At 34.0% G+C, this 16,144-nt stretch overlaps 1 protein-coding gene across 1 annotated transcript in view; it reads right to left on the bottom strand.

The window, feature by feature from the left end:
• Positions 1 to 16,144, bottom strand: part of CBLB (Cbl proto-oncogene B) — a 207,846-nt gene that overhangs the window by 44,532 nt on the left and 147,170 nt on the right. The window contains exons 11-12 of the mRNA XM_054577335.1: positions 4,559 to 4,744; positions 2,680 to 3,045 (exon numbers count right to left, since the gene is read on the bottom strand). Of these exons, the coding sequence (XP_054433310.1) occupies positions 2,680 to 3,045; positions 4,559 to 4,744 (552 nt within the window). The remainder of the gene's footprint in view (positions 1 to 2,679; positions 3,046 to 4,558; positions 4,745 to 16,144) is intronic.

Here is a 16,144-nt window from a genome sequence, read left to right as displayed (position 1 = left end):
TTTCCTTATCCCACCCATGTAATTCCCCACACACACACTGCCTCCAAAATGTTTCTATAATTTATCCTTCAACAACAACAATTGTAAATGAAACAAACATACATAGAGGATTTATTTTCTGAAAGACTGCCTTTCAGATTATAGGTATGTTTTAAGGTCATTCATTTAAGCACGAGCCTCACCACCAAAAGAGCAAAAACCACCATTTCAAAAAGTGAAATCGTTTGATGTATTTATCTAGCAACATCTTCCACAGATTGTTATACACATGGTCATTTTAGAATAATGTCACATGAAGTAACATGACAAGTCAGAGATAGTTTTTATCACCTAAGAAATAGCAGTAGTTCTATAGTCTTTCAAGAGGAATGTACAAAGATAGTTAGACCCAATATTAGTATCTAGAAATAAGTAGATAAAATTCAAGTTTCCAAAGGTATTTTAAAACATTGCAGTGCAAATATTTTTACCTCAGATAATTAACACCAACAAACCAACCAACAACAATAAATAACTAGCGAACAAAATATTTATTAAGGGACAGAGTAATGATCTGAGCAGTATCTGTGAATTTCAGAGAATGGAAACAGTGCTAGAGGACAGAAATCTCATACCAATAAAATAAAACAAGATAAATAATGTTAACTCTTAGCTTGCAGATTCATGTTAATAAGTATTATGCTAGCTATTTGATTATGGTAAGTGGCAAGGAGAAGAGAATAGGGAGTAAATGAAAGTCACAGAAAATTCTTATACTTCATTTTAACTATGAATAAGAGGGCCTTTTCCCTCAGAGCTCTCTACAACTAGCAAATGGAGTAATTAAAATGTAATTTATTCTTGCTTCCCTTACCATTTATCTAGTGAAGATGCAAATAAAAAGGGCAAATGGTTCTAATGAATGATGGAAACTGGCACACTGAGAGCAGACACATGGTGACAGGGAGTAAGTTGTCACTCCATTTATAGAGTGTTTAGTTTTATTAATTCCCCTTATGGTATTCCATATGTGCATTTAATTTTAACTTTCAGAACTTATCCAAGTTTTCTTATCTTAAAATGGGAATATAATACTTAATTCGAAGCATTACCTCTAATGAAAACAAGTCTAAATAACAGTTGTTATACTCGACACACAAATGTAATCTTCAATACAAATATTAACAGCCAGCATTCTAGGTCTTAAAAGAACAGGTTTATGTTAGCACTAAAACTGTATAACACAGTGTTTAAAAGAAGCTTGGGACAAGATGTCTTCAGTGAATTGGCTAAGATAATTATTGTATTTTAAGTATTTCCGAAGTTCATTCAGGAAATAAATTGTTACATGCTGCTGATATATAAATAGTTAATTCATGTCAGAGATCATTCCAACACTCTTCTCAAGGTAACTGTGATCATGTAGGAATAAAAAGTAATAGAGACTAAAATCAAATTTTTTTAAAGAAAAAGAATGGCAGGTTCCTCCAATAAGACTTCTAAGTTGTGGAAGTATTTTTTTGAGGATAATAATTTCTCCATTTTCAGACAGCACTGTAAAGATGCTTTTAGAAATTCTTTCTCTTCCAATGATATCATATTTAGATGACAGAGGAAGTTTGGAGCTCTTCATATTTATAAAAGATGAGAGACTGAGTCATGACAAACCACCACCACTCATGCCCTTTGTGTTGAATGCAAGTCAGTGTTGACTCTTATGTCTTGGCTACCCTACAATATCACAGAAGTCATATATTGTTATACAAAGTTTTCGTTATCACTTTACCTTCACACATGTGCACACAAACACGCACAGGAGTTGAGTGCATGTCACATTTCACATTTCTTTGTTTTTTGATTATAGGGTAAATATTGACTCCAAGCCATTACTTTGAGGGAATAAGTTATGTCCATTAAATTAACAATTTAAGATAAATAAAGGTGGGTTCACTTTAATATTAAAGACTTCAAAAGAGACAATCCTCCTTCAGGTGAGGGAAGACAGCAATTACCTGATCTCAGAGCCAAAAATATCATGGAAGCAAAAACGAGAATGTAAGCAACTCTGTCAAGGGCCTACTAAGAGTTCTAAACTCAGTGATTTCTGCTGTTGCCCCACTGGTTTTCTATACACATAATTTTTCCCTGGACATATAAACAATAGTGATGACATCCTCAAGAACTCAACATATGTGAGTCCCTCCCAGTTTTATGGAGAAACAGCTTGTTTTGTAACATGGAACTAGCCTTGGTGTTATTACATTTGTGAGAAGTTTCATTTTACCTGGTTGCATAGATGGACTGTCCCAGGCAACAGCAAGTCCAATGCTGATTTATGATATGCTATAATTATACAACTTTTTTTTTTCAAATCAGGTAGCACTAGAAGAGTTTAAAAAAAAACAGTGCTAATTCCCCCACCAAGTTAGTAACAGGAAAAAAATTTAGCAGATGAAATAAGGGAGGGTGAAATAAATCTCCGGCAAACTGTCCAGTGTCTTCACATTAAAATGAAATCATTACTTAGAACCTTGTTCTTGAGTTTTTCTAAGTTCAATATTTAATGAGCTTCTGATTATTTAAACTTGGAATTAATGAAAGATCTGCAGGGAAGTAGCACACTAAACAAAAAAACACACTGCCCAACCTTTTATACTACCTCCTATCAGAAGAGTTGGAGCAGATTTGTGTATTTCTTACCTTGGCTCCTTCTAAAGGCAAATCATCACGCCTGTGTTTCCTCATTAGCACTGGATCGGAGCCCATTCTACTGTGTCTTCCATTTACATTCGAACTCGCTGTGATTCCAGGCTTTGGAGAGCCTTCCCCTAGGAGTCGACACCCTACTGATTGATTAGTCCCAAATATATCCCGAGGGCACCAGGCTTCAAGAGGCATTGGCTGGTCTCTGGAAGGCACACTCTCCACAGGATGCAAGTGACGACTCAGTCTATTGTCAGGTGGGATTGGAGGGGGTCTCTCAGGTGGAGGGGGAGGAGGATCTCTTAAGGGAGGAGGTGGTGCTGGGAGTGGTTTATCCTGTTTTCTCACCATGCAAGGAGAAGACTAGGGAGACACCAGAGGAAAAAAAAAATCAATATTGTACCAGGCACTGAAATAACTTCCAGACTACTATATTATTGCTTTTGTTTTCTAAGCCATAATGGAGCTTTATTAGATTCCTATGTCATCTTTAAGTTTCTGTTTATTACCAGTTAATGAAATTTTTAAAAGTTAATGGAAGACTCATATAAATATATTTCATTAGAAATTTTTGTAGAAATAAATATATAAACTGAAATATTAAAATTATAAAGACTATACAAGAAGTAGCAGAATAACAAAATTACATGATGATTTTGAATGGTTGACATTAAAATAATATTGAGTTGTAATTTATTTGCACATTTCTATGAATTGGGAGAGACAGAAGAAACAAAGCTGTTGTTCTTTTATTTTTTTTAAAGAGCAACCTGATTTGTAATCTCCAAAACACTGTTGGTTTTGCCATTTCTCTGTTTACTGCTGCAATATAAAACAAGTGAAAAGGGGCAAATGTGCTCTGGTTCTTTATCGATTAGCACTAGAATACTGAAAAATTACAGAAAATAGAGAAGCATTATTTATGGACCTCACTTGAATTTTATGGACCCTTATAATGAAAAAAAGAGAAGACAACAACAAATCAGTGATTTTTTAATGGGAATATGAAGGCATATATGTTCTTGAATTGAATCTACATAACTTGCATAGCTTTTACTTTTATATAATTACATGGTTCACCTGATTTGTGCTTTTGATAGAGTGAAAAGGAGTGTGTTACGTGTTTACACAATTCTCCCGAAATAACATCCTAAGAAGTGTTAATATGATCTTAAAACTAAGCTGTAATGTGGAGAAACAAATACCAATAAAATATTGTTCTTCCAACTAATTTTAGACTGTAAAGCATATTGCCAAATGGAATTAATTTTTAAATCTTGCATTTAATAAAGCAAAATATGCCTTTACCAAATTTGGAAAAAAAATCCACACAGAACTAAAACTGTGAGCTTAGATTTACTGAGTTAGAATTATGTCTTTAATATTAAACAGTAATGTAATTACTCTGCAAATATTATAATTCTTTATAATCATTGCTTTAGGTATAAAAAGTACATGCAATTCCCTCTTCTGAGTCACCTTGAAACATGGGTGATAATTCATTATACCTTAAGCCCTTATGCAAATATACTTCCATCACATTTTTCTTGTCATGACACTATGAAAATGACTGTAAAATATCTTTTAATGAGAGTAGTTTAATACATATCATTTTAAATACATTTTACAGAATAACTGTACTTTATTTTAGCAAATCAGGGGGCCATTACAGACATGTGCGATCTTTGAAATTATGTAATTTTACAATAAGAAAGCAAGGAATATAATAGTGGGCTCACCATAAACAAAATGAGAAACCCATCAGAGTTGTTCAGAAACAAGAGCACAAGAAATATGACAAATGCAATTTAAAAGAACCTGAGCAATCAATAGCTGTCATATAAAATCATTATCTGTTTGTAGTAAATCAATTTACCTTCGGTGAACCTGTTGGGCTGCCACATGGAGACCGAACTATGCCTTTCTGAATTAGATCCAGGCGAGGAGGCACGGGAGGCAGGCTTAGATGTGGGATCTGGAGAGGGTCCGGTTGTGGCTTTCTTCTCTGTGCAAGCGGAGATGACCCTGGTGAGGTGACTGGTGAATTCTGCCTGTCAGTGCACTAGAATAAAAAAAAGACAAAGATGCGCTTTTTTGACATGTAGAGTGAATACCTTTCCTAAGGAAGATATTTGGTTTTGAGAAGGTGTCTGACATTGAGCATCTGTTGAAATAAACTTAGTTAAATATGATTAATAGACGGGAAGAACTCACATTGTCCCTGGAGGGCAGTGTTATGTAAAAAATAGATGGGTAAGTTTCTCCTACATATTGCAGAAAGGGCCTAAGAAAAAAGAACAGCAAAAGCATAGTTTAAAAACAATTCGGATGCAGACACTATTCTGGAAACCCATCTACATTCTATGAGGAAACCAAAAACACACAATGCAGTAATACACATTGTTTTTGGTTATCTGGATTATACTATTTTCTTCCCTCTTTGATTTATAGCACATTCTACAAGTGAAAAACCATTTCGCTCCATTTAAAATATGTATGCATAAGGTGTATAGTCTCTTTTCTCACACACCAATTAAATCAGGTGAGGTTAAAAAAAATGTTTATTTAAGTAAACTGGTTTGAGCCCAAGTACTTTCTTCCCAGACCTTCTTATGGAAAAAGAATTCTCAAGTTAAATGTTTTTTTATTTTAAATCAATTAACTAAGTTTAGGAAAGTCTGTACTTCTACTAAAAACTGATATATTTCTATGTTACTACAGGTTTTCCATTTTTCCTGGTAGATAGCATCAAAAAGCCAACAAGTACCATATTTTGCCATGTATAACATATTCCCGTGTACACTATGCACCCACATTTTTGTGCCCATTATACATGAGATTACTACAGCCATTATTACACCTATGGTATGTAATCATCATACCTATGTATAAACCACATTCTTATTTTCCCCTCAAAAAACTGGACTAACGTGTGCATTATACATGGTAAAAATATAGTACTTCTATTTCTATGTATTATACAGTATGTCTGGAAAAAAGTCCAACCACTGTTAATATAACAAGACAGTTTGTGCCACATCGAGATAACCTGGCAGCCAAGGAGTGTGGACTGGAACGCATATGTATGAACAATGACGACTTCACTATACTAGTCAGCAGTAGATGCCGTTGAGTTAGTGTACTTATGGTGTGGCCATCACATTCAAAATGACTGAGCAAGTGGAGCAATGAATCTGCATCAAATTTTGCGTTAGGCTTGAACCTTCCTCCGTGGAAACTATTTCTATTCAGATGATTCAGGAGGCCACAGCTATAGGTAACTAGTTATTGGCAGGCTCATCATGACAACGTACCCACTCATTGCACCATGTCTTGTGCAGAGTGTTTCAGAAAAACATCAAATCACTGAGGTGACTCAGTCTCACTACAGCCCAGTTTTCCTGCCCTGGGACTCTGGCTTTTCCCAAAACTAAATTCACCATTTAAGGGAAGAGATTTCAGACTGTCAATGAGATTCAGGAAAGTACCACAGGGCAGCTGATAGCAACTGGGAGAACTGTATGAGGTCCCAAGGTGCCTACTTTGAAGGGGAGTGAGGCCTCACTGTCCTATGTATAATCTTTCTTGTAGCTTGTATCTTCTTCAAAATGTGTCTCTATTTTTCATATTACATGGCTGGATACCTTCTGGACAGACCTCGCATAATCCTTTCCACCCTGTAAGGTTTTTGTGTGTGTGTGTTTGTTTGTTTGTTTAATTGTGAACTAACCTGACTGCTACTTGGTATAAAAGCCATACTAATAAATCATGTAGCCTCTCTACTTCATTATCATTCTATTCTGAAATATTAGGCAGTTTTCTTTTCTAGGCTGTTACTAGCTTTTTCAGAGATCTAGGAGTAATTTTTACACTCACTGCATCAATTTAGCATGCTTTGATATTCATCTGTTTCCTAATATCAGCATTTGTAAAGAGTTTTAAGCTTGTTGTTAAATCATTTTTCCCCTAACATTATTCACCTTTATAGGAGTAGTCAATGTCAACAACTGACAATTTACTTCAAACACGGCAACACTGAGAAAGGGTTAGCCATTCTGTCTTTATCTAACTGAGATAGGATAACAGATTTGTGTTCACATTGACACCTAATTACACTATATAAACATTTTTTCCTAATTAATTAAAATTGGATTTCATCTGTTTTCCTCATGTTTAGACAGGGGTTGTTGGTTTTTGGAAGGAAGATGACAGAGGTAAAGTAACATTTTAACCACTTCATGTCAAGCGTCCACACTATCAATATGATTCATCACTGTTGATGTTGACCTTGATTACCTGGCTATATATTCACTGTTAAGGTTTCTTTTCTTCCCCATAAACTCTGCAGGTACCTTCTTTTCTTCCCCTTTCCCTACTGTACTCTTTGCAAGGAAGTCATTATGCACAGCCCACACTTAAGGAGTCATGCTCCCCTTATAAACCTGTTTTTTAAAATCATATTTTTTCCAATACCATTTTTCGCCCTTCTACTCCCCACCCCACCCCTGCAATCACCACACTGTTGCCCATGTCCATGACTCCTTTTTAAAATAAATTTGAGTGGCTACACAGAAGCTTCTAGACCATACCTCAGATATGCTGAAGTATCGTCACCACACAGCTACACTCTCAAGTCTTTGTCTCTCTCAATTGATCAAATAATTTAAAATAGGTCAATGCATTCAGACATAACTTCCTGACAATTTTAAAAACCTTTTCTTTTTAGTAATTCCATAATGCTTTTTCTCTTACCTGTGATCAGACAGAATTTTTTCAATTGTTACTAAGTTGAAAGAGAAAATATGCACTTAGTGATTCTTAACAAAATTACAATTCTACCCATAAAATCATGGGGCCTTCCTAACATGGTCATGAATTTGAACCCTATGGAATTAAATCTATCCAAAAAAGATCATAGAGAAAAGAAAAAGAATTACCGATGTAAAGCTCTGTGTGTGCATCACAGTATCCCAGAATTTCAGACCAGGGGATGTCACAGGACATCTAGTTCCCCACAATTCCCTTTAGAGTAAATTACATTCTCTGACAGCAAGCAGACTTTAATAAAAATATTTTGTTGATCTGACTTATCCTTTACAAAAAATACTCAAGAAGCAAATCTATTCACACAACTTCTACTCCAAGCAGTTTATTTCTACCCCAAGCAAAATACATATACACACAAAAAGAACAGTACTTCATTAATTTAGGTACTTGCAGAGAACTTTTTCAGTTCCAAGTGCACAGACTGCAAAGACTACTGAACAAGACCTATTCTCCTCCAAGCACTTTGCTTCCACAACTATCTCCCTGCTAACCTCATTCCCTGTAACAGGAAGGGGAATTCTGATAGCGCCAACAGCCCATTACCATCAGAACCTGAGGTCCACTTTAACTGATAGTATTCAAACAGTTACCAAATTCCTACTATGTATAAATAATGGGGTGGATTTTATTTGAAATGAGTGAATTATCAGACTTTGAAGGGGTATAGTGAAAATCATCAAGACAGACATCCAAATCAATGTGTGTGGAACAGCAATAACCTTGAATATCTGGATATTTCCCAACAAGCAAACTGTCTTACAGTTTTGTGAATGTGAGTGGAAGAAGACCTTGCTGTAGCACAATTCATACTGTATTCTCAAGGTCCTTCTTTAGACTATCGTTCTGAAGACTATTCATCTTGAAGCATTACCGTATTTGTAAGTTGACTTAGGCACAAGAATTGTATGAAGGATATATTTGTATATAAAGGAATAAAAACATTTTATATTTATTATGTGGATTAAATTCACCGTAACTTATTTTTTGAGTTCTCCTAAATTATAGTGAAATTCCCAAGTATGTGCAGATGATTTAACAATGCCTTTTTGGTAATAATACCGTAGCTTTGCCTAACATTTTGCTATCTCTATGAACAATTCTGCAACTAAAAGACTGAATATTTGCATTAAATGTTATTGTTGGTTATATTCAATGCTAACTATGAACACTTGTAAACATTTTTTGTAGAGGGTCACATAAAAGGTCACTTTAAATTTATTTAAATAATTACCATTTTTATTTCCTTCCTACTTGAAAACCTGGGGATAAAAAAGCCTATCACAATACTTCATACTGTAGCTCATAATTAAATTTCTAGATGTGACCATTAAAAATTAATGACATTAAAACTTATCAGCTAACGAGCTCAAGGGAGAAGACAAAAGATACCTTAAAACAAATGAAAATGGGGACACAACCATCCAAAATCTGTGGGACACTGGGAAAGCAATAAGAGAGACATTCATAGCATGGCAAGCCTATCTAAGAAACAAGAAAAGGCTCAAGTGAATGACTAACTTTACACCTAAAGGAGCTTGAAATAGAACAACAAACAAATCCCAAAGTTAGTAGAAGGAAGGAAATAATAAAGATCAGAGCAGAAATAAATGAAATAGAGCCTAACAAATGATACAAAATATCAATGAATCTAAGGGCTGGTTCTTTAAAAAGATAAAAAAGACTGACAAACCTTTAACCAGACTCAAGAAAAAACGAGAGAGGACCCAAATAAATAAAATGAGAAATGAAAGAGGAGAAATAACAACTGACACTAAAGAAATACAAAGGATTGTAAGAAAATATAATGAACAACTTATATGGCAACAAACTGGACAACTGAAAGAAATGCAAAAATTCCTAGAAACACACAATCTTACAAAACTAAATCAGGAAGAATCAAGAGAATCTGAATAGGCAGATTAGGCCTAGTGAAATTGAAGCAGTAATCAAAAAATTCCCAACAAACAAAAGCCCTGGGATGGAAGGCTTCACATGTGAATTTTACCAAGCCTCCCAAGAACTAACACCTCTCCTCAAACTATTTCATAAAATTCAAGAGTACAGAAAGCTCCCACACTTAGTTTACGAGGCCAGCATCATTCTAATGCCAAAACCAGAGAAAGATACCACAAAGAAAGAAAATTATAGGCCAATATCCTTGATGCACACAGACACTAAAATCTTCAACAAAATCTTAGCAAACTGAAGACAGCAATGCATCGAAAAGACCATACATCATAATCAAGTGGGATTTATTCCAGGGATGCAAGGTTGGTACAACATTCGCAAATCAATAAATGTGATTCACCACATAATCAAAATGAAGGTTAAAAACCACATGATCATATCAACAGATGAAGAAATAAAGCATTTGATAAAATCTAGAACCCATTTATGATAAAAACTCTCAGCAAAGTGGGAATAGAAGAAACATACCTAAACAAAATAAAGGCCATACATGACAAACCCACTGCCAACATTATACTCAAAGGGCAAAAACTACAAGTGCTCCTCTTAAGACTGGGAACAAGACAGGGATGTTTACTTTCACCTCTCTTACTCAAATAGTACTAGAATTCCTAGCCACAGAAATCAAACAAGAGGAAGAAATAAAAGGCATCCAAATTGGAAAGAAAGAAGTAAAACTGTTATTATTTGCACATAACATGGTACTGTACATAGAGATTCCACCAAGAAACTACTAGAACTGATAAATGAATTCAGGAAAGTAGGAGGATACAAAATTAATGACCAGAAATCAGTTGCATTTTTATATGCCAATAACAAACTAAAGGAAAGGGAAATTGAGAAAAAAAATCCCATTCATAATTGCTACAAAAAGAATAAAGTGCCTAGAAATAAACCTAAACAAGGATGTAAAAGACCTGTACATGGAAAATTAAAAGACACTGAAGAATGAAGAAGATACAAATAAATGGAAGCACATACTGTGTTCATGGATAGGAAGAGTTAAAATTATTAAAATGTCCATACTACCCAAAGCAACCTAGGTTCAAAGCAATTCCTATCAAGATTCCACTGATGTATTTCACAGAACTGAAACAAATATTTCAAAAAATTACATGGAACCACAAAAGGACCCACATAGCAAAGCAACAGCAATCCTGAGAAAGAAGAACAAAGTTGGAGGAATCATAACACTACCTAATATCAAGCTATATTATAAGGGTTAGTAATCAAATAGGCATGGTACTGGCATGAAAACAGACACATACACCAATGGAACAGAATAGAAAGCCCAGAAATAAACCTTTCTAGCCAATTAATATGCAACAGAGGAAACAAGCTCATACAATGGGCTACAAATAGTTTATTCAATAAATGGTGTTGGGAAAATTGGACAGAGAAGAGCAGAAAAATGAAACTAGACAATCTTCTTTTACCACATACAAGAATAAATTCTAAATGGATCAAACACTTAAATATTAGACCCAAAACCATAAAAATCATAGAAGGAAACATAGGCAACAAAATCTCAGACACAGTTCATAGCGGTATTTTATCGGCTCTATATCCCCAGGCAAGGGAAACAAAAGAAAAATAAACAAATGGGATTACATCAAACTAAAAAGTTTTCTCACAGCAAAGGAAATCATCCACAAAATAAAAAGACAACACACAGAATGAAGAACATATCTGCCAATGCATCTGATAAGGAATTAATATCCAAAATTTATGTAGTACTTACAAAGCTCAACACCAAAAAACAAACGACCCCATGAAAGAATGGGCAAAAGACCTAAATAGACACTGCTATATGTTCTCCAAAAAGGACATACAGATGGCCAATGGACATATGAAAATAAGCTTAACATCACTAATTAACAAATAAATGCAAATTAAAACCCCAATGAGACATCATCTCATACCAGTCAGAATGGCCATCATCAATAAATCAACAAACAAGTGCTCGAGAGGATGTGGAGAAACGGGAACCCTTTTGCACTGTGGGTGGGAATACAGACTGGCACAGCCACTGTTGAAAGCAGTATGGGCACACCTCAAAAAAATTAAAAATGGATCTGTCTTTTGACCCAGATATCCTACTTCTGAGAGTATACTCGAAGAAACTCAAAACTCTAATTTGAAAGAACATAAGCACTCTTGCACTCATTGCAGCATTATTTACAACCACCAAGATATGGAAGCAGCCCAAATGCCCATCAGTAGATAAATGGATAAAACAGCTATAGGACATTTACACAATGGAATAGTACGTGGCTGTTAAAAAAAGGAGAAAAACTTACCCTTTGTGACCCCATATGGATGAACCTGGAGAACATTCTTCTAAGTCAAATAAGCCAGTCAGAGAAAGACAAACACCATATGATTTCACTCATGTGTGGAATCTAATGAACAAACTAAACTAACAAGGAAAATGGGGACAGATTCATAGATGGAGAGCAGGATGACAGCTGGGATGGGGAGGTGAGGGGGTAAAGGGATTGAGCAAAAAGGAAAACAGACTCATGGACATGGACAATAGCATGGCAGTTGCTCAAGGGAGAGGATTATGAAGGGAATAAACGTTAATGGAAAAAATAAAATAAAGATTAAATAAAAAACAGCAGTTCAACTTACAGAAAAAGACATTTTGCCCTTTTACCCTTCTGAAAAGAAAGAGAAACAAAGTAGACTGATTTAATGTAGAGCCAAGTTATTTGTTCTTTATAGTATTCCTCTGTCTCTATATAATATTTGAATATTTAATGGTCTTTCAAAGAACTTTAGTTTCTAGGCTCTCAGAATTTCCCTGTTATAAGTGTCATCAGGTACAACAAATGTCTATAAAGCCAAGATGTGATGAAGGGACAGGTCCAGTCATCTCCAGTCTACTGATTTATATTACTTCCACATGGATTCAAAAAACATTCCTCTCAGCCCTTCACTCTCCCCTCTTCCACAGGTCTAACACTCATCCAAAAGTCACTTGGGTCATTTATTTTTCTCTACTTCTGATAAGTGATATAGGGAGTGATATAGTGATGTAAGTGATGGGTGAAAACAACAACAAACAATACTGGAACCAATCCTCAGGTTTAAATTTTAAGACTGTCAACTGTGCTAACTTAATCACATCTTACTGATTTGTCCAGTAAATCGCATAATCACTAACACTTCTGTTCTCTATAAAAATACATGCAGATAAAACATATTGAATAGTAGTTTAATAGGAGTATTAGTTTAAGAGCAAGAGTAGATTCATGAAGTTTAGGGGGATGTACGTTGTCAAACTTATTATCATACTAAATATGCTTTACTGGTGTGGGCACTCCACTCCTTTCAATTGGGTTTCCATTTCATTTTTCGTCCTCATTATTAAGAACGTAAGTTCACTGAATAAAATTTTGGAATTACAGTAAAATATATAGGTGTTTTAAAAACATCTACACACAGCCATTGGTGATGGTTCCTAATCATATATACATTTTTAAACCTACTGTACATTGAAGTAGCTAAACATTCCTCATAAATGTAATTTTAAAGTGTGAATTATATGGATATACCAACATTTATATAACTATTCCCTTGCTATGAACGCTAATGCTGCTTTCAATTTTTCTTAAGTTATAACATAAATCTTTGATCATATACATTTCATCTTTTAAATAAAAAATCCTAGAAAATTTTGAGTATAAGAAAATAAACTCATAACTAGGTAAAAGATTAGAAATATTCATAAGACCCTTTTGATATTCTGATGGTAAAGCCGATTTATTTTACCACTGCTCAAACCTCAAAAGCATAGAGTATATTTAGTTTTAAATTTCTGTTTACTTTGATACTTGACTGATATTTTAATGGCCCACATTGATGTTTAAATTTGAATTTCTTTAACAAATAGTTAGAAAAAAATTACAATTTTTATTTGCCATGTGCATTTCTTCTCTTGGTTACTAGCATTTTATATTTTTGTCCCACTATCTATCATATATTTTATTTACCCCTCATTGATGTGAACGAGCTCTTTATTTATTGGGATAGTAAATCTCTCTATGTTTTAACTGTTATAAATGTTTTTCTCAGTTTAATTTATTTTCTAATTATTTTATGGTAGAGATTTTACTTCTGCTCTTCTGGTTTTAATCTCCTAATGAATAAGTAAAATTTAATTAGTATAATAAACAGTCAGTCTTTAATCAAGGGATTCTTAAAAGGATCCTGTCTTTTTTGCCACTGCCTTAAATGAATTCCTTTCTTTGTTATTCCTTCATCTCTATCTATCCATTTTATAAAGATAGGGTAACAAAATAAAAAGCTATGCAAAAGTTAACTAGTAAAATAAAAGAAATAGGATGTGGACAGAACTTACTGCACAATATTAAAATTCATTTATATATAGAGGTAACTGCAAGAGTTGCAAAGAATGGAACCTTGCTTTCAAGTCACAGAATAGCTGATTTATATAATTCTATTCCTCTACCCTGATTTTAGGTAATATTCACTTTTCTCTAGTATTACATTTGCTTTCAGAACTTTAAATTGTCTTTTTTTCATTTCAAATCCTATCAAAATGCAAAAGCTGGGTACCTGTATTATCAGCACACCAGCATTCTTCTCTAATTTCCCATAAGTTCTTTAATACTAGTAGCCGATGAGTATGTCTTTAACAAATTGGAATCCTGGTGCTCTAGACATTTCAAAGACTACATTTGATTCCTTTCTGTCTACATATCAACTATCCCCAGTTCTTCGCTTCCTGAAGTGCATAAATGCTATTCTTCATTTCTCTGACAAAACTTACAGAATTATTTAGCATTTAGAATAGGATGCTAATGATTACCAAAATGAATAAAGAGATCCAAATTTGTAATTTTAACAGAAAATTCTGAGAGAAAGGGTCCAGAAAGTAAAGTAGTCAAAAGCCTGTCTTAGCATGCTCAGCAATTACCAATAATAATCAGGGACTATTCTAGTTTCATCATTCTTCATTTTATCCATACCTTTTAAGGAGTGATTTTATAAAAGCTTTAATAAGATCCATTATTATGGAAATGGGAAAAAGTTTGGTAAAAAACCTCAAACCCAGCCAGGCTATTAATAAAAACAGGACAAGAGGAAACCTCTCCAATTACTAATAAGATGAGATTTCTGACAATCCCGGAGACAATCAAAGTCAATATTATAATATTTCTAACGAGATTTTCACTTAATGAATTCTCATATGTGAGCAACAGAGAGACACATATTTTAAGAATGATGAGAAGGCCTGTTATAAGGTCAACATTTCTCTCTAAATGCATGAAAATTAACGATATTTATCACAAAATATATAATATTCTAAGTATTTTCCTTTATATTATTTGTTCTTTTCCTATATTATTTTGAGAACATAACAAGACCTAAAATCTTTAAACAATAGCCTATACAGAATATTATTCAGAAGGTATTCACTACAGAAATATTTACACACACACTCACATACACACAGATCCGTATGTAATGAATTTTACAGGATAAGTATAAATGATTTATGTTCGTAATATTTTGCAGTACCTGTACCTTTGTTCCCTTTGAGATAATAAACAAAAGCTTATATGAAGAATGTAGTATGAAAACAATACTGTCATTTTCTGTTTATCCAGTCATATTTCCAGAAGCCTCAGTTTACAGGAATTTAGGAAGGAACTCAAAGTGAGAAAGAAAAGTTCTCCCAACTTGATCTATAGATTCACTGCAACCCCAGTCAAAATCCTAGCAAGTTATTTTGTGGATATTGTCATACTGATTCTAAAGTTTCTCGAGACAAAAGACCCAGAATAGCCAACAGTCTATTGAAGGAGAACAAAACTGAAGGACTGACACTACCTGACTTCAAAACTTACTATAAATCTACAGTAATCAAGACTGTTTGGTATTGGTAAAGAACAGCCAAATACATCAGCGCAGCATAAGAGTGTCCAGATATAAACCCACATAAAAAGTCAGTTGATAACTTGATAAAGGAGCAAAGGTAATACAATAGAGCAAAGACAGACTTTTCAACAAATAATGCTGAGACAGCATAAGTCACCTGCCTAAGCGTAAAATGCAAAATTATCAAACTCCTAGAAGATAACATAAGAGAAATATAGATGAACTTGGGTTTGGTTGGATCACTTTTTAAATACAACACCAAAGGCAGGATCCATGAGAGAAACAGCTGATAATCTGGATATCATTAACATTCAAAATGTATGCTCTCAAAAGATATTATCTAGAGAATAAAAAAGACAAGCCACAGATTAGGGGAAAAAAATATTTGAGGAAGACAAATCTGATAAAGGACTTTTATCCAAAATATAGAAAAAACTCTTAAGACTCAATTAAAAAAACCTAAAAATTGATTAAAAATGGGTCAAAGACCTTGACAGAAACCTCACTGAAGATATAGAGGTGGCAAATAAACATATGAAAAGATGCTACACATCACATGCCATGAGGGAAATATAAATTAAAACAATGTGAGACGATAGGACACCTTTTTGGCCAAAATACAAAGGCTTACAAGGATGTGGGGCAACACAAACACCTATCCACTGGTAGTGGAAATGCAAAATAGGACAGATACTTTAATATACAGTGGTTTCTTAAAAATTAAATATACTCTTACCATGTAATAAAGCAATCATAC

This window comes from Pteronotus mesoamericanus, unplaced genomic scaffold, assembly GCF_021234165.1.
Source record: "Pteronotus mesoamericanus isolate MK-2021 breed Mesoamerican mustached bat unplaced genomic scaffold, CSHL_Meso_final contig_42, whole genome shotgun sequence".
NCBI classification, from domain to species: Eukaryota; Metazoa; Chordata; class Mammalia; order Chiroptera; family Mormoopidae; genus Pteronotus; species Pteronotus mesoamericanus.
Note: the sequence above shows the minus strand (reverse complement) of the source record. Positions and strands in the feature narration are given on the sequence as shown.